At 34.1% G+C, this 20869-nt stretch overlaps 1 protein-coding gene across 1 annotated transcript in view; it reads right to left on the reverse strand.

The window, feature by feature from the left end:
• LOC110848261 (Down syndrome cell adhesion molecule-like protein Dscam2) overlaps positions 1-20869 on the reverse strand; it is a 109302-nt gene that overhangs the window by 51895 nt on the left and 36538 nt on the right. The window contains exons 8-12 of the mRNA XM_035851077.1: positions 14338-14458; positions 11120-11319; positions 4760-5050; positions 3812-3956; positions 1976-2127 (exon numbers count right to left, since the gene is read on the reverse strand). Coding sequence (XP_035706970.1) covers positions 1976-2127; positions 3812-3956; positions 4760-5050; positions 11120-11319; positions 14338-14458 — 909 coding nt within the window. The remainder of the gene's footprint in view (positions 1-1975; positions 2128-3811; positions 3957-4759; positions 5051-11119; positions 11320-14337; positions 14459-20869) is intronic.

Raw genomic sequence — 20869 nt, forward strand, 5'->3', positions numbered from 1 at the left:
ACTTACATACAAACTGTTATCAAATTTTATTTTAGTTTTAGTAACAATTCTTCTTCAAAAACGAAAAATGATTTCTCCGAAAATCGAAATTTGTTATCATATGTGTCATCAAATGTGTTATCAAATGTGTTATCAAATGTGTTATCAAATGATATCAAATGTGTTCTCAAGATGGGAGAAATTTCTCTGAAAATATGAATTACAATTTTGTAATTTTAAATTAGCAACACAATACAATTCCACCCAGGGTAAGGAAAACCCCGGGGTTTTGCTATTGAAAACCCATACCCCGGGGTTTTACCTGGGTTTTGCGGGTAGTCGGGGTAGTCGGGGTTTTGGGGGTAAACTGAGTCAGTGTCTCATGTATTAAGTTTAGAAATTAATAAAAAAATCAGTTTTTCAGTAATTTCGCAACAAAACTGCTTATTAATTATATTTTAATAAGTAAATAATTTGTTGAATTGCTAGTAATGCCCTGTTATGATATTTTGTAAAATTTGAAAACCCCGACTACCCCGACTACCCGTGGGTATTGCTCAAATTTGCTACCCCAAAACCCACCAAAACCCGCAATACCCCAATACCCCAAAAACCCGGGGTAGCATACCCTGATTCCACCACAAAAACAAGGTCAATGTTGCAATAAAATAGCTAAAATACCAGACAGTTATTTTTTTGTCCGTAAAAATCTACTCGCATTTCAAGACGGCAACGTTTTTCAGATTGTTAAGAGTGCTCGAAACTGATCCAGCTTATTTAAATGGGCAATAAATCATTTCTGAAACCTTTCTTTTTCCACTTTCTCCTCGAAAACGTACTAAATCCACTCGAACAAGGAGTACTTTTCCTGCTAAGACGGGACATTATTTTACTGCTCACACTTTCTCTCCCCGGAGAAAATGGGACTTTCTCCCACGACACGAGTTCCCAGTGAAAGTGAACAAGAGGGTCAACTGCCACTTTTACTGCGAGCACTTCCCCCGACTTTATTTTACACTAAATGTCATAACAAATATGATAAATTGGAGATGATGCGGTCTGATTTGTGTTCGTGTGGGGAAAAGATTTCTTTAGAAGGGTACATTGTTCTTGTACGCGACAAAAATTAAATATGCTAATTTTACAAGGTTTTTTTGAGGGAGCGATCTTTGGGAGAGGATAATGTGATTTTTTTTTGGGGGGGGGGGGATATTTGAATTTGAACTAGTTTGAGGGATGCATGACATTAGTTTTGGACAAACTAAATTTTGATAATTTTTATAAATTTCTATGAAATTCGATGAATTTTAACCGAATTTTGAAGAGTATTTAATGAAAATTAGTAGGGATGCATGGCATTACATGGAGAGGAGTGAATATTTTTAATTTTTGTAAATGTTAATAAATTTTAACTCTATTTTGGAGTGCAGATTAATTATTATAGGTTTGACATGTGAATTAGGGGAAATTCATACGACTTAAGAAGCATGCGGGAAATTTTTAGAATTGATTTTTTAGCACAATTCAACCATCTATGTACAATATCAGGAAGTCAGCAAACTTCATAAATCCATAAAATAAGTAAACTCACAACCTTTTACAAGGATATTTAGCTTATCGTTAGAAATATTTGTAAGCCTACTCATCTTCAGATGAGAAGGGCGTCTTTTTACTTATATTGTGAAAATTTGGTAAAATAATTTTACAAAATTTACGGGTTTTACAAGTTACCAAGGCTTGCATGAATTGCCGAAATATCCAAATGAACCTTGTGCATAAGTTCCACGACATATTTTTATTTTCTTAAACTAATAATTCCGTCTTAGGTATTTGCAAGATACCATTATTCACCAATTCGAAGTTAAACTTAAAAAATTAAGATAATAAAAAGCAGTTTAATGCAATTGTAAATTTTTGTCATACTTCTTTTTTACAAAGTTACAAAGATACTCTTAATTTGTTTCTCTAATTTCCATGTAAGAATTAATGTGCTCACCATAAATGTTGAGTCTTCCAGTGTGGAGGGCGATGCCCATGGCGTTTCTGGCCTGGCACGCGTACAGCCCGCCGTCCTCGTCCCGCGCCTGCGTTATGTTCACGTGGGAGATCACATTGTCATGAATCGTGACGTATTGGCCGACCAAAAATCTGAAAGAAATTGGCGAAAAATTAATCACAACTTGCTAAAAATGGCGATAATGTACAAACTTCGACTGAAATGTAAAGATAAGAATCTGCAACATAGCATATGTTGCAGAATATCATATGTTGGAGGATAAATTCTTCAGAAATTATGAAACCCATAAAATTAGTTGGAAAAAATTTTGAAGATTGAAAATTTTATGGAAAGCTATGAAATTATCAGAATTTCTGACGTTTATGAAAATATTGTTAACTCAAAGGGATGTTATGCATCTGCAAACGGTCTGGAGAAATTACATAAATTTTTCGAAAACCAAATTTGTCGTTAAATCCATTCATAATTTTAATATCCACGCACAATTGTCTTGCATTAAACAAAAATGAAAGCAACCTCATCGCTGACTTGTCGATTGACCATTTTACAATCCTCAATGTAAAATTTCTCAACTCGTACAGGAGAAATTTTGAGGCAATTCAGGTCACTTTGTAAAATCCGTAAACTTGCAAACTTTGATAAATACCTTAAAGAAAATTAGCTTCTCAATTTTTGTAAGCTTGCTCAGATCAAGGGATCTTATTTAGTAAATATTTGTAACATAATTTTACACAACTTACGGATTTTGCAAAATCACTGGGTGAATTATCTCAGCTTCTCGAGGTGTACTGATTTAGGTTGTAAAATACGAATTGTCTACTAGAATAGTGCAAATTGGAATTCTGGAGATTTTGATAAATTAAACGATTTGTCAAATTTTTGGGACTAATCCTGCATTAAAATTAATTAATCTGTTGTGTTGGGAATTCAGATACATCTAAAATATGTTAGTTTAATTAGGTTTTCAAGCGAAATTTAATATGGCATTAAAATTTTTCAATCACAAAATTTTTCCATCACAAAATTTTTCAAAATTTTATTAGTACATTGTGTAAAATTTATTAAATTGGGAGACACTAGCTACGAATTGCCTCATTGTACATAACAATGGAACCTTTTTCAAGCTACGCCGGGATTTTCTAGCGAGTTATATCAAAAAATTAAGCCAAAAATTGGAAATAACGTGACGCATATCTTTCCATTGAATGGGCACTTTGGAGAAAAATATTGTGGGCAAAGTTCACGTACCCGCCTTGATTTTTGCCCTCGGAGGAAAAAGTGGAGGGAAAATTAACTCAAAAGTTGAACTTTGCCAACAGTAAATTTCTTCAAAGAGGCCATTCAAAGGAATGATAATAGCCATGTGATTCCTAATTTTTGGCTTAATTTTTTGATATAACTTGCTATAAAACCCCGGTGTAGTTTGAAAACAGGTTCCACTATAAGTATTATCCAACTACGCAAGATAATTTTTCTTGCGTAATTTACAAACTCTACAATATTATTAAAACTATTGACAGAATAGTTTTCTAAAAAAATTATGACGAGACAATTAACGCAGTTATTGGTAACCTTCTAAAATCCGTAAATTTTGTAAAATAATTTTACAAAATTTTACAACATAAAAAAACGCACTTGATCTTGAGTAAGTTTACAAAAATTGGTAAGGTGATTTTCCTTCGACATATTTGTACCAATTTTTAAAAGTTTACGCATTTTACGGATTTTACAAAGTTACCATCAATATAAGTCTCGTCCAAGTTGATGGTGCAATTTTTTTTGCGAAAACTACAAATTTTTGCTTTCTCCACGCACCTTTCACTTTCCGGCAGTGCGAAACCGTCCAGAGTCCATGTGAATTGCGGGGGTGGATTTCCGACGGCGGTGCATTTCAGCGACACGGAGGGACCCGGCTGGATCGTTTGTTCTGAAAAGCGATACACCAGCTCGGGCAGGACGGCTAAAAAAAATGTGAAAATAAAATTGGGACAAACTTTCATTTATTAAAATTATAAATAAAAATTGTAGTTTCATAATACAATAAAAATTATGATCTACTGTTCGTTCAAAAAATTGAGGTAGAAAATCTGAGAGGTTATCTGGTAGAGTTTCCTTACATGGAACATGCATTTTTTTAATTTAAATACTTTGCTCAATATTTTTTTGAACTGATAAATAGTAATTTTGAGAAATTTAAAAGATACTGATTGCAGGAATTGCAGGCGGGGATGTTTGTAATTCTGTAAGCTCTGTAAGCTTTTGATTGTTTAGCAATCAAGGTAAAAATCTATTGTGCCATTTTGAAGTCTATAAATCAAAGGAATCTTGTAAATTTGTAATTAAAAAAAATTAACTATTGACACTTGTTCTCCTTAAACTTCTTAGCCATTCGTCCGGAATATCTGATACTCATAAAACTGACAAAAACTAACGAAATAAATGAAATCTGGCGTGTAACGTATGCAAATCTGAAAATATAAAATAAATTCAACCTGGCAAGTCTATAAAATAAACAACCAAGAAAAGTTTTTCTTTTGTGGTACTGCGTAGATTACTGAATTAGAAATATACAGGTGAATCCCTTAAAAACTGCTCATGTACGAAGTTGAAATTTAAAAACTTTCTTTCTTCAATTTTTATCAAAGTAACACGTGAAACATTTTTTCACAACTCATAATTTGAAAATTTTACAAACTTCCGCTTCAGGTACATATTAATACACCTAAAATATATTTTAAAATTCAAAATTGAGCACACTCTTACATCCTAATCGTATCTGAGAAGAGTCCTGACCCGTCGTGAAGTCATTGGAGGCGAGGCACTGGTACATCCCCGCGTCGTCCGGGTGAACACGCACCAATTTCAAAACTTCGCGAGGCCCCACTTGGAATCTGGGGGAGGAGCTGGGCCCGTTTTCCAGCTCGGCGAGGGGCACGCCGTCCTTGAGCCAGACGACGGAATGGATCGGCGAACCGGAAACGAGACATCGAAGCGAGGCGGATCGCCCCACGTCCACAATTTGCGTCAAAGGAGATACTTGCACGCGGAGAGGAACTTCAAAAATGATTGTAATTTGTTAGGAAATTGGTGTCAAAAAGTTTGTTAATTTTCAAATTATGTTCGAAAATTAAAAATTTTCATTAAACTACTTCTGCGATAAGTTAAATTTGAACTGTTTGTAATAATCATTAGTTATTGGGAATTTTGTAAAATTGGCAAAATTAGAAATTTTATAAAGTTTATACCACCGTGGAAAAAGTATTTGAATTAATAGCGAGTAATTGTTTGCATTCAACTTTTTGAAAATCTTGCGTATCTTGAAGGCCGGAAATTAACTTTTTATGGTAATGGTTTAATCACAAATGGTTTAATCGCAAATGGTTTAATCGCAAATGGTTTAATCACAAATGGTTTAATCGCAAATGGTTTAATCGCAAATGGTTTAATCGCAAATGGTTTAATCGCAAATGGTTTAATCGCAAATTATGAAGGTTTGATAGATGTCACTGGAAAATTTGCATTAAAAAAGGACAAATGCACCCCCATAGTTGACAATTTTTCCATTTCCAAATTTTTCCTCTTTGGATGCAATTGCAAATTTCTCTACCAAACCTTCATATTGGCACATCATGCCGTTTGCAAATTTTAATGTTAGTCAAAATTTGTGATCGATTTACAAAAATTTTGTGAAAGTCGGAGACCATGCTATGGAAGATCTCTATTATTAACGTACGATTTTTTGTCTCACTTTCCCTCTCGCATATGCACCACAACAAGTCGAGTAATAATAAAGTCATAAATTAGGCTACGAAATCCACCACCTCGTCCATTCTCAGCCAGGCATCCATCGAACAACGAGGAAAGTCGTGTCGTTCAATGGAAACCTTGCAGTACAGGTTCGCGTAGCCCGAGCCACATTAAATATGTATTCGTAAATTGATAAGAAAATTGAACTTGATTACCAAAAAGCTACCCCGCATTGGTTCATGTATCAATTTGTCACCAAATATTGGCAGTAATAACGCAAGTTCAAATTTCCTATCCCCGATGAGGTGAAAAAAAACCTAGAAATCCTATTTTTTAATAAGGAAATATAAAAAAACAGATTTTTTTGTGACTTAACCGGATAAGGTTATCTTTTTGGGTCAACTTTCGAGTAAAAATTTTCAATATTCCCCAGAAATGTAAATAAATATTTTTTCAAGATGTATTTTCACAATTTTTTGTTCGAAAATAACAATTCAAGTAAAATCCACAGTTTGTTCATCTGCCATTATTAGTAACCCTTTTAAACTTTTGAAAAACAGTAAAAACGGCTTCAAAATCAAAACTAACAGATGAACAGACAGACAATTATGTTGGCTAAACAAGGCCAATCTCGGACTAAAGGGAGAACGTGGAATGTCTTTAATATTTTGGAAAATATAAAAATGAAAACGCCGTTTTCAACAACCCGTCGAATTAATACTAACTGATGCAGACAAACAGACAGATAGACAGACAGACAGACAATCACGTCGGTTACATGAGGTCTATCTCCACCCAAAAGGAGAAAGTGAAAGGGAGTTCATTTCATTTTGGTGTAAATATGGGACCCTCGGGTCTACTTTCACTTCATCTCGAAACAAATTTATTTCTACAATAAAACCATTTCTGTCCTGTCCCACTTTCACTTTGGCTTTCTCTCCCGCTTCGAATCACACTTCGACTCGGATTGATTCCTCCTTTGACTCATTTCACTTACGAGTCGAGAAAGACATTTGTTAAGCTTTTTTGTTAAGATTGTGTAATGGATGGGATGTTGTGATTGTGAAGTTTCCCGAAAGTATGAGTTTTTTGCGAGGATTTTTTTTTGTTCCTGAATTTGTTAGCAAAGTACCCAACCAGAAATGATAGATGATACAACGTTGACCCAACGGATTTAACGTGCAGATTTTGCACTGTTGAAATAAGGTGCAGATTTTCGCAAAAGTCTTGTAATTTTAACGTTATATTTGTGTGATCATCACACCGTTATAATGAATTGTGCGAAGCACGGTAAACTAACAGTCGAAATTCACGTTAATTTTACTATATCGTTGACACAACGCTGAAATACCGTGATAAGTTCACGGTAAAACATGCACGAAGATTTAACGTGTCATCAGCGTGAAATCAACGTGTTAAAGACATGACGCTGCACGTTCCCCCATTTTAGATTCCACCACTCCATTTAGCTCCAAATTTTCCACCACCACACCGGCAGCAGCAGAGCTCTACATTTACTTATGTAATATCTTTGTACTTTCCGAATTAATTATCCTGCTCATAAAATTTAAATATTTAGTAGTTTTTTTTCCTCAATAACTGGAAATGAGTCTGGCTGTTATAACGAGTAAACCATTTGTGGTGTTAGAATTCCCCGAGGAGCAAACTGTTGAAGCAGTTCCAGCAATTTGGCTAACGTCTGACAAGACCGGATGTCGGTGGCCCAATAAAGTGACCCCTTCTTTTACAAACAAGAAAAAAGACAAGAATTCATCCCCAGGTGATGGTTGGACTGTCTACAAATGTCGAGTGCTGGGAGAATTTGGTAAATATTAATTTTAAGGTGTTTCATATAGTTTAAATTTTGTGTTTTATTTAAATTACTATAAGGAAATTACTTTGCAGATAACTATACTAGTGCCAACGCCGCCGCACACAAGGCGGAGGATACCTCAGAATTAGAGGTGTCGAAAGTGGACTTCTCTGCGGGAAAACGCACAAGGAGGACAACGCAACGTCCAGCGCGGTCATCGTCGTCTGATTGTGAGGACCTTGACAAACCAAGCCAGGCGAATTTGACTACCACAATTCCACAAATTCCAGTTTCAGTCTGTGAGCCGCATAATAATTTTATTGGTAAATGTTTAACTCTTAACAAACATAATAGCGTAACATTCATACTTATATAGTTCGGTGATTTGTAATATTATTATTTTCAGGAGGAGCGGTTAATGAACCTGGGGCTGCTGGCTCCTCGCAAAGTCTTTCATCATTGGCTGAAGACGAGAGAAACCAACTAAATTTTCAAACGGTGGAAATTTTGCCGAATTCTCAAACTTTCTTCATTGACTCCAGCGGAGTTTTATGCACATCTGCTCCTACAAAAAACGTGGGAACGTCAAAGTCGCCAAATTCAGGTTTTTCGGAAGGTATTTCGAAACATTTACGCACGATGTGGATTACCTACACATTTTTTTAATATTTCGTAGGCTTCCAAGGGGTAATCATTAGAGCGTTGGCACGTATTGAAGCCAATCAAAGAGACTTCCGGCAAATCCTGGACGAACTAGTCTTGAATCAACGGTCAGGGGCAACACCGCATGTGGAGGTGGATTATTCATCGCTACCAAAATTCCCTATCGAGAGTGAGGCCGACTTAACAGCATTTGATGTTCAATTATCTATTGATACGGAAAGGAAAGTATTTGTACGTTTTTATGATTTAATTTATCATCATGCTATATCTATACATATGTGCAACAGACCAATTTATTAATTTATTTTGGTAACAACTAACAGGAGCAGTACCTTGTTGGGATAGGAGGAACAACACTTCCTATTACAATCACCGAAATTTTGGAGAGGATATTTGCAAAAACACTACGGATCGGATTGACTTACACGGGCAAGGGCGATGGAAAAAAATCGTACATATCCTTCTCAAATATCAACACGGCTATCGTCGGTAAGATATTTAAAACCGCTTCAATAAATGTTCCACTAGATATAAATAAATTTAATGCATCACTATTCTCCAACAGCTGCTGTGAAACGCAACAGAAAACTAGTCACGGTGCCGGATGATTTAGAGATTAAATCAATCATAATGGATAAGCTTCGATTTTGCCGGAAACCGGAGAAGAAATCGTCTGATGAATAATTGGAGAATAAGTTAATTTGCTAATTTAATTAATCTTAAGTCTAGATCGTGTAAAAAATTAATATGGCTTCTGACAGGACAAGATATCGGAGGATAGAAAGTAATGTACAGTTAATGTTAAGTGAAATGGAAACTGATGTACCAGATGTACCAGATGTAGAGTTAGAGTTCTTTAGTTCATATCACTGATGATGCAGACATTTTTGGTTCGTTAGAAACAATTAATGCGTTTGCGTTTGAAAACGATATGCAAACAATCAAGCGAATGATACGAGGTAATAGCAATCATTTAGCACAGGTGATAAGACGTATAGGAGAAAAAGAACGTGTTAAAGAGAATGCAAAAATTATTGAGACAATCTCCAGACAATTTAAAATTTCCGACAAACCAAGAGATCGAGGCTTTATTTTACAAAACAATGATATTGTTGTAGTCATTTCTATTGAGGGACAAAAGATTCGTATACGTAAATTGAAGGGAAAGTCTGATTATTTTACAGATCCATGTAAATCGACAAAATTTATGATCTGTAAAGTAACAGATCTTTCATTCACTTCAAAGTTAATTAATGAATTTGACATAAAATATAAGGTAATGTTGTTTCCCATAGCATGTAGTAAAAAATCAAGTTACATTTGTGTTCCTTTATGTGAAGAATAGATTACTAATCATAATTGACATGTATATTTACACATAGTTTATATTGTTATGTATTATTTTGTTGTGAGTAAGCTTTGAAATAAAAATATTTGGATATAAATATTTGCAAAATGAACGTTCAATTAACAGTGCATCACCGAGAAACCTACGATATACCATCGTGCGATTAACGTTGACAGAAAGATAATATAAGGTGCCATGCACATAAATTTTACCGTGCATTAACGTTGATTCAAGGTGTAAGTAACGGTGAAGTCACTGTGCGATTACCATGAAATGCACGGTGCGTGGGACGTTGAAAACACTGACACGATCACCGTGATTCAACGCAGATGAATTAATGTTATTTCATCGTTAAACTTCTGGTTGGGTATTGATCAGAAATTTCGAAGAAAGCGTACATAACTTGTATAATTGTCAAAACTTTAGAAATTTGCTCAAAAATGCCGCAAATTTGGAGTTATAAAATTGTGCAAATTTCATTGAAAAAATTCCGTCAACCGATTCACTTTCTTTTGGAAAGAAAATGTAAAAGTTGCAAAATTAACTGCACCAAAAACATTTTGCGATGATCGCGAATTAAAAAATTACTTAAATTTATTGGCATTTTGTTTCCGCTAATATTACTCTATTTCTTCAAATTATTTTGTTTTGTAATTAAATTTTATAGAAATGTGTGCCTCTTTATGAAATCTTTGAAATGTTTACAGATTTTTTTCAATTAGGTGTTTAATACTTTACGAAATATTTAGTATTTCAGAAAGTTGAGAAATATTGACAAAAGAAACGGGAAATTTTTTAGTAATGCATTATCAATTCAAAAATACGAAAATAAATAGATAAATCACCAATAACACTTAAATTTATCTTTCGATCTAGCCAAATACGTAATTTTCACTAATTTTGGTTAACAACGTCTAACTTCGAGTAAAAAAATAACTTCAAAATTTCAAATTTGTTTACAAGATTTGAAATTGTAAATTACCTATTTGAAAACTTATCTACCTTGATAATTATTATTCAAAAGTTTGCAAAATTTACGGTACTTACCTATATATGTGCGTTAAATTTTGAGAAAGTTTGTGATAATTGCAAAATATGAACTTCTCAGGTTAAGCCATTTTCGACAATTAGATTTTCTACTACTTGGAAATAATTATTCAGTGTGTAATTAATTTGTTTGCACACTAATTGGTATGGGCTGGCAAAAGTTGAAATTTTATCTATGAAATTGTATCCGTTTTTAGCGAATATATGTATCTGAATTATAAAAAAATTGCAAACTAATTTGCAAAAATTTTGTCCCGTTTGCAAACTTATCACTGCGTTTTTGATTCATTAGATTGGATTACCAACCCACTAATTATATAAAAGTTTACAAAATTTATAGTATACTATAAAAATGTATATCATAAGTAGCACAAAAGTAACTACTTGTGCTACTTATGATATACATTTTTTTCTGCAGAATTATTTGCAAAAAAATTCTCCAGTATGAAACTTTTCAGTATGAAACTTTTCAGAAAATTTTTTTTTATTATTTTGATTGGCTTACCATAAACGACAAGTTGAATGACGGCCTGGTCGACGGAGTGGGAATTGTTAGCGCGGCAGAGGTAGGAGCCCGCGTCATGGGGCCGCACTTGCGCCACGTGGACCACGCTATTCTGCTGGGAGGAAGACGGTGACGAAGACGGCGACCTTTTCGACGTGGGAGGAAGGTCGGATAAAACACCATCAATTTCTCGATACCACCTAAAATTCAGTAATAAATACGAGAAACTTAAATTTGTTTTTATTTGAGAATAAGATCATGTAGAAGTCATTGAGCGTACTCACGTCAACCTTCGCATATCTCGCAAATTGAGCATAGCAATATAACTTGCGAAGTTTTGCGAGATATGCGAGATTTCGCAAAAATTTTGCTGGAAGACCATGGGATTTTTTTTACAAATTTACCCACCAATTGGACATGTTCTTAAAAATTATTTTGCAAACTCATTGTCACCATCGCCAGTAAGGGAAATTAAAGAAATCCATGGATACAATACCAAAATAGGTGTTTCTCAGTAGATTGGCGAGATTTGCGAAGTCATATTTTGCGAATCCCATCACGACAGAAAGATTTTGATCTTCGCAAATTTGCTAAATGAGTTGCGATGCGAAATAAGACGTTGTCGTGAGTACGACCATCATTCGATTAAATTTCATAAAGGTATTATGGAAATTTTTAAATGATGCAAATTTGTTCTGGAGAACTATGATCCGCGACCTAAATATGATTACAACTAAACTGAAAACCGTACATTTTTTATTTACGACGTTATTGTTACTCAAAATAAGGTCGAGATCAAACCATAATTTTGGAAGTTTACAAATACCACACTCTAAGAAACCCGGTAACTAATTTATTACCAGGCGGAGTATCTATGCGACTCTACCGCATGGTAATTAATTCATTATTGAGTGGTAGAAAATTAGTTACCAACTGGTAATATTTTCAAATTTCGCGACCGATTTTATTACCGGTTTGGTAACAAAATGTCTACCACTCAATAATAAATTAATTACCATGCAGTAGAGTCACATAGTCACATAGATACTCCGCCTGGTAATAACTTAGTTACCGGGTTTCTTAGAGTGCATTGGTGGTAACTCTGACTGCTTTTTCCATAAAATTATCTATTTCCCTAATGGAATTTTCATGTGTTAACTCGGAAAAGGAAGTATTTCACGTTTTTTAAAAATCCACAGAGATGTTGTTTGTTACAATAATTATCAAATCATTAATTTTTTCAATTTAATTTATTTTCTGGATAAGGATCAACTGTAGTTCTTTTGAAATTTGAGTTTCTTAAATACTTAACAACTCGTAAGTAGTTGATGTTGTTGTTGTTTTTTCGTTAAACATTATTTGTAAGTACGCAGATCAAGGTATTCGTATTTTTATCATGAAACGTATTTTTATCATGAAACGTATTTTTATCATGAAACGTATTTTTATCATGAAACGTATTTTTATCATGAAACGTATTTTTATCATGAAACGTATTTTTATCATGAAACGTATTTTTATCATGAAACGTATTTTTATCATGAAACATACAAGAGCATTATTATTCTGTAATTGTGTGACTTTGCAGTCAGTAAGACTTAATTTGCAAAATTAAATTATTAGCTAATTAATAACAAGATGTTGCATAGTTCTTGCTTTAAAGACAATTTGAGAAATAGTAATAAATAAAGTGCAATTTGTATTTATAAACAATTTACGTAGAATTTATACATCTGGTAATTTTCATTTTGGCTTTAGGATTTCAATTATAGAAGGCATTACTATTTTCGTCTTCACGTAGGTATCACTCTTAAAAGGAGTGAAATTAGAAATTTTGAGTTACAATTCTTGCAGAACTTAATTCGTAAAAATTATAAAAAATTGATACAAGGAGATTACAGACTTACAAATTTCAAGGATATTAATGAATCGCACATGATTCAGAGAAGCTTTGTTCATACATTTTCAATAATTTTTGCAAATCACAAATTAAATTTCAATTTAGCGGAAATTCTAGACAACTCGGCACAACTATTTTATTTAACTCTTTTCTTTTGAAATTATGCATACAAAGGCATTCTTAAATCCTTCTTGGCATATTTATTCCCTCAAAAACCAATCTAATCCTACTCATACGAATCTCGTTTGCAATTTACATACAATTTTAAACTGGGTCAACAAATCTGTTCACTCAAATCCACTTCACGTCAATCACGGGAGAAAGTGAGTACCTGCTCAGAAAGCAATCTCCGCATTTTTGCAGGAAAACTTGAGAATATTTTGGCATCGTATGAAAATTATGGAGGAATAACTTTCCCCAAATCTTTGCTAGAAATCGAGCAGCTAAAAATATAATTGGTATTTCTTTTTGCATTTCCATTTCATTTGTGTTTTGAAGAAGTTCTCAAATAAATCATGCATAAAACAAATTTTTCTTGCGAATGTGCATAAATTTTTAGCGGAAATAAATAATTATGCAAAAATTGTTATATAAGTTTAATTTAGGTTGAATTTAATCTAATTTAATTATTTTGATTTGTAACATCAATCGTAAAGATGAACTAAAAATTGTGCGTTATTTGTGGAAGCGTAACGCCGTGAATACATTTGTGCGTTTTTGATTAGGTAAAACATGAAATAGATTAAAAACCCGTCATTAATCAGCATTTATTGCTAGTTTGACAGAAAAGATTGGTAGTTTTTATAATGATAAAAAAATACATTGCATAGATTTTTATATTCTTAGGACCCAAAGTAAATCAGGTCCAAAACAAATTTTGCTCGGGACATGTACATAAATTCTTAGCGGAAGTAAATAATTATGTCAAAAATTCCTATAAGCTAATTTTATTTTGTTATTATGATTTTCTGCATAAATCGTAAAGATCAAGTAAGAATTGTGCGTTATTTGTGAAAGCTTAACGCCGTAAATACATATATTTATTATTTTTCGTTTAAAACCAGTAAAAAATTGGACTGGAATTCAGTTCAAGTTGTTGAAGCGAAAAACTTCGTTGTTGATTTTCAAATAAATGATGCAAAAGATTTTTTGTAGTTTTCAAAATAAAATTGTGTAAATTTAATTTACGGGAATGGGATGTGTGTTTAGTTATTTTTTATTTAATGCTCAACTCGAAGAACAATAATCTAACTAGATACATATTTACTAATTATTATCAGCTTAATTAATAAACCATGATTAAATGTGGGTTTCTTACGAAAAAGACGGTGGCGGGTTTCCCTCTGCGTGACAGGACAGGTACGTTTCTTCACCGGCACGAACCCGTAAATTAGTCTCCCTTTCTCCCAATATTCGCACCGCTTGTGGTCCCTCAGGTTCTGGAGAAAGTAAAAAACAAAATATTGTAAATAGCATGAAACATAATAATTCTCCACTGGGAAATAAATACGATCTAATTCCCGGGAACTTTGAATTCGGCTCGTAAAATTATACAATTCACTGGAGAAATGAATGCTTCGTATTCGGGTTACGTAACAATTTCGTCTGCGTAAAACATTTCCCTGAAGAGACGAACAATTACGTTAAGTTCAATTATTCATTAATGACCTAGACTCAATTGTTCCCTATCAACCAACCAACTTGAATACACTCTTAAAAATGTTCCCTCAAAATAAATCTGTCACAGTTTCACGTTAAATTTGGTAACTAACATTACCAATTGTTCTTCGGAAGCACAAAATTGTTACCAAATTAGTAGCAATTTCACACTCGGTTTGCAATCTTAACATTTTGCCACGCGATATATGTAGACAATTCAGGCAGAAACTTTGTAACTTTGTAAAATCCGGATAAGTTTTATAGAACAATTTTACAAGCGTTACAGAATACAGTAAAAAGACGCATTAAAACTTAACATTAAAACGCATTAAGACGCATTAAAACTGCAAACATTTGTTAGCTAATTTTAGAAATTGGTAAAATATTTGTCATGAGATTTACTTGCTTGTAATTTGTTGGTGCCGATAATAAATGTTTTCAGTCATTTAAATATAGAAAGTTTACGCAGGTTAAAAAGTTCTCTGCCGTATTTCTAATAATTTTCTTTCGAAATATTTATAAACTTTTGGTTTACACAGTTTACGGATTTTACCAAAACCTACGTAAAACGGGTGAGTGGAAATTTTGTCCCCACATTTTTTTTACGTGTCACAATGACTCGATTGTTTCGGAGGTATCGGACTAACGAAGGAGGAAGGGAATTGGATATGCAGATGGTCGTGGGACGCAGCCTTTAACAAATAATTGATGCGAACTTTACGCATTTATTTTGAGCCTGAATCTCATCAGGGCAGCCGAGATCTGTCCGTTCAACCAAGAAATTAATGATGATTACGCTGCCACGTTTTTTCCATCACGGTCTTCCTCCCCCTCTTTGGGCAGTCATCCTTAAAAATTGCACTTTCACGGGGTAGATAATGTATATAAAATATGGTGCAGACAAAAATTGGTAGTAAAATTTAATAACAAAATTTGTGACAAACATTAAATGTTTTCTGATGAATTTACAAGGTAATAAATAGGTATATTAAATTTGGTATCGAAATTTGGAAAGGATTTGACAAAAAAATCATCTGTAACAAATTTTTGTGGCCGACAACAATAAGGAAATACACGCCTTTCTTGGTAACTTGACAAAATCTGTAAGCTTTGTAACATAATTTTTTCAGCTTGTACAAAATAATAACACACCCATTTGTAAATTAGCGTTCCTTGGAAATTTTTGTAAAATTTTGTAAGGATACAAATTTTACAAAGTTACCAAGAACGGCGTGATTTGCCTAAATATTTTACACCAATGAGGAAATAAAAAGGTTATCAATAAAAGCCGCAGAACTTTATGACTTTAAAATTTTAGTAAACTGTGCAAAATATTTTACAAATTTCTCCTAACTTAATTGATACGCATCAAATTTACACATTCCATAATAAAATCTAATTTTTATGCCCAAATATAAAAAATTTACAAATTTTCACAGAAAATAATTCGCAAAATTTTCATATCTAAATTTCTAAGAGTGCGTAACCTCCCTAAAGACGAATATAGTTATTTTATTACGTCCATTTTTCTCGTCTACTTCTTCCCATCTTTCCACAAACTTTCTCCTTTTCTACTCTCACTTTTCCTATATGAGCGAAACCATTTTATTCGGATTATTACGAGACGCGAGAGAGAAAAGAAAGTAAGAAAAGAGCTACGTGTAGGTAATCTGAAAACTTTCCGAGTAGTCCTGATACGGACGAAAGTTGAAAGTGAAAGTGCGTAAAATTTTGACGAAATGAGGTCCCGGATTAAATTCCGTGCTTTCTATTTTCATTCGAATCGTCATCATCATCATCATTACACAGAGAAGCCATTAGATTTTAAAAGATTTACATTTTTCATGCCATATTAGAACTGCGAGGCGATAAATTCATGCCACATATTTCAGAGATCAATGCCAACCACTTTCGCGGGGAAGATGGCGTCAATTTTCATGAATTTTCGGCCGCGCAGTGCGGCGCGACGCGAGGTCGCAACGTTGAAGGAATAGGAACTCCGACTTATCGAAGTCGATGACACCATGACACGTAAAACGCTACAAGCGCGGCAGCATGCGATCCGATGACATTTGACACGTGTAAAGAAGGGTCAACATGACATCATTACATTGGCTCAATGTATCGCCTTGTCAATTTGGGGTCAACCTTCGGCGTACAATCCAGGGATTTTTACATATTTATGCGCGGCAATAATTAAACGCATGGCGTTTAACTTGTTCAACTTTAAAAATTCAAGGCAGTAATTCATTCATGCATTTCAAACCCATGTAAACGTTGTAATTTTTTTAGAAAAGTGGAATACTGTAAATTTTAACGAAATATTAGTTTGTACAAATTTTTGTGGTTAATCATACCTAAAGAAATAATGGATTTATTATTCGTTAGAAGTATGAATTGTATCGCAGAGTAGAGTACTTATTTACATCTCATATTTAAAAAAAAAAAAGAATAATAAAGAAATAATCTAATGTACATATGCGTTATTATCAACTAAATAATAACTTCTTCTCGTCGCCAACGTTGTACAATTCATAATACTGTTTCTTAAAGAATCTGAAAATTCTCGTAATATAATATTCTCCAATAAAGAAACTTTATTGGAGAAACGAAAGAAAGAAGGAAAGAAACGAAATAATCTGAAATTTAAGATTCTATTAAGAAATTTATTTTCACTTCACGACATATGTTGGGGAAGAAACGAATGAATTTTATGAATGATTCATTAAATTTACGAACAAAGCAATAGGTTAAAAGGTTACCAGCATTATTATAAATAGTTAAGTATGTATATGTTCAAAATACTTAACCATTTAATTAAGATGATATTAACTATTTGATAAGGATTAAGATATTTAAATGGATTTATTTTTCTAAGGTGAGGTAAAAAAACTATAGTTACAGTTACACCTTAGTATGCATTCCGACAGGTCTCGAAAACTTTGACCGCGCCCTACAGCCAAGGGGGTGCGTTTTAGAGAAAAAAATAAAGAGACCGAAAAATCAATTACGGACCTAATCTAGTGCTATCTTTAGGGATTTTTCGATATGACTTCCCAGAAAAAAGTTTTGATGGTGGTGAATGGTTGCGTTTGGCAATTTAAGTATGAAGGAGACTACCTACATAGCTGGGTATTTAAATTTATGAAAGATCGCCCCCTCTTTACTATAAGGGGAAACAAGAATTGGGTCGATTGGTTGAGAAACCAGCGACTTTTCCTTATAACGAAAATTTCCGAGTGGTTGCTATATAGTAACTATATAGTTACACCCTCGCTATGGAGTAATTTATAGTGTTAGCCCGTGCCTGGGCTTATGGGACCGTCATGTCCGACCGTGAACACGATAGACTTGCAATTTTACCATGTGCATATTGGACAAAGTTAGGAAACAAGTTCGAAGGTGGGCGAAATCGGTCAAATGCTTGACCCGTGGGGGTCATCTGCTATTTCAAAATTGTCATAGAAAGCCGAAATTTGCCATACAGATTGTTACTGACTTTTAAAAAACGTTTCAAGCTGTCTGAGTTCACCGCCTTGAGGACATTACATTACATTACCCGAATGAGCCGAATTATTTTATTATTTGACACCACTTATTTTTATTTTGGCGTTTAAATTATTCAATTTCGTGTGATTTCTACGCCAGAATTAAAATAAGTGGTGTCAAATAAAAATAATTCGGCTCATTCGGGTAATGTAATGTAATGTCTTTAAGGCGGTGAACTCAGACAGCTTGCATTGAACATACATTCATATAGAAGATGTAGAGTAATAAGAATGCATAAGCCACATTGAGAGCCAAATTGACCAATAACCAAGGGGGACGAGGTTTTCGACCCCTCCCTCCCGTCGCCAGCCAATCAGAAAATTTTTTAAATTTAATATTTTTAATTTGATGTTCTCTTAATTTTCGGAGTCTGAGATTATCAAAAATGCAGTAAATTGTATAGTTTGTACGCCAAAATCGAAACAAATGTATATTTTCGATTGTTTAAGAAGCCGAAAAAACTGAGAGGTTATGGTGAAAAAGTCAGAAAACCTCGTCCTTTCCTGTGATTGGCTGTTAACGTGGCTTACGCAGCCTTATGGAGTTAAACCTTCTAGGTCTCCTTTAGGAGGCTTATCCACTTTTCTCTGGACAGCTTGAAACGGAGTTTAATGGAAGAATATTAATTCAGATTGGAAAAATTTTCATCTGGGGTAACCCATACCGATTTCTCAAAATCATCAAATTGAGTTGTAATTTGGTACAGTGATTTCTAGTCGCACCTAATGGCAGAATATGAACTGGAATTTGGAAAATTTGTATGTGGAGGGACCCTTTGAAGTCACCCACACCTTTTAGAAATTGTCACCAATGGTCTTATATATAGCGTTACATAAGTCGAAGAGCAAATTTGAGTGGGTTAGGCATATCAAAACTTGATATCTTTCAACTGGCATTTTTATAACGTATGCTGTAAATTTGAACGAATTAAATTGGCTACGATATCCGCAAGACTAGCGATGTAAACGTTGCGGCGTACAATAATGGTTATGTTCTATATTTGCTTTTAAAATTCAAACCTAAAAAAGAATTAAATAAAATATAGCTTGAAAAAGTAAAAATTTCTAAGGTGAGGAAGCGCACTTAAAAGTATTAAACAAGCTCCCTCTGCCACCCAGATAATTTTACTTCGCCTGGGCTGTCTATTGCATGCTAAAATATCCACTTTCTATGATTGCATGCATCGACAATAATGTTTCGGCGTCATGTAAGAAAATAAAGATTAGAATTACTTTCTTGGTCGAAAGTCAACTTTTGAATTGGTTAATATCCAGATCAACATTGCTGGGTATTTGCAATTATGATCATTTAGTGGTAATTACTACGTATGGTTCATCCATCAACAAATATTTAATAATTATTTGTATAACTAGTTCGACATCATGCTCGTTGTACATTCAAGTCAAAATGTATGAACTGATAAACCGATATATTTTAAACCTGTACAATAACAAGACAACCTTTGTTTTTAGATTTATTGGGTGTGACTATTTGAGGGACTTATTTACAACAGATATTTTAGCATGCAGTAGACAGCCCAGGTGAAGTAAAATTATCTGGGTGGCGGAGGGAGCTTGTTTAATACTTTTAAGTGCACTTCCTCACCTTAGAAATTTTTACTTTTTCAAGCTATATTTTATCTATTTTGTGCCAAGATTTTGTAAAAAAAAAATCATCCTAAATATTCGTCTATTACGAAGAATTTGCGATTCCGTTCACCCCAAAGTTTTATTTGTTTTGGGTAATAATTTGGATTTCAAGGTCTGCTGTGTCCATCGTGCCTTTATTAAAGTCCAGTCGTGCCTATCCTAACGACCAGTTTGGGCACGTCATGTCACTCCATGTTTTCACCCGTCCTCCCTCCAAACTCACTTTCTCCTCTGGAACAAGGTAACCCTGTCACGTGGACAACCCGGATTTCGATAATTGGACACATTTTCTTGTACATAGGAAATAAAGGGCATAAATTTCGTCCCACTAAAAAAAATCCCCGTCTTCCCCCCGGCGAACATCCCTTTACCGCCAAGTCGTCCCAACACGACTCAAACGAAAACGAGTCAAAATGAACATGAACCAACAATTCGATTGCAATTCTTTCTCCTTCAACAATCCAATTTTATCTCAGATCACGTCCCGCCGCCAACTTCTCCTCCTCGCTCGCCCAACTTTTTCTACTTCTTCCGGTGAAAGTAAGTATACGACAAAAAGTTGCATCTTATTTCATTTCACGCTGCAGTGCCGTCCACTCCACGAGGAATCCTTATCCTCTCGTGCGAACAGAATTTCAAATTTTTGTTCTCCAAAATCACAGTTTTTTTTAGACATTTCGAAATTGTCACGTCCCCATATTTCTGGGAATGCTTAACTTTCACTCAAAACGTGGAAAGTAACGGTCCGCATGTAAATGAGGGGAAAAACAGGAGCAAAACTTGTAAAAAATAAATAAGCCTCGTTTTTCGATACAATTTTCTCCTCGAAAGGTGGGGAAAGTCGGGATCATTCTGATTCGAGAATCATAAAGAACAAAGCCTGTCCTTTTTTGGGAGAAAGTTTCTCCACCTTCAGAAGTTTTATTATATTCAATACTTTCACCAGATCCCACTTGGACCTGTCAGTCGCATCAGTCAAGATGTGTGAAAGGC

Source organism: Folsomia candida, unplaced genomic scaffold (genome assembly GCF_002217175.1).
Source record: "Folsomia candida strain VU population unplaced genomic scaffold, ASM221717v1 Fcan01_Sc004, whole genome shotgun sequence".
Classification (NCBI taxonomy): domain Eukaryota; kingdom Metazoa; phylum Arthropoda; class Collembola; order Entomobryomorpha; family Isotomidae; genus Folsomia; species Folsomia candida.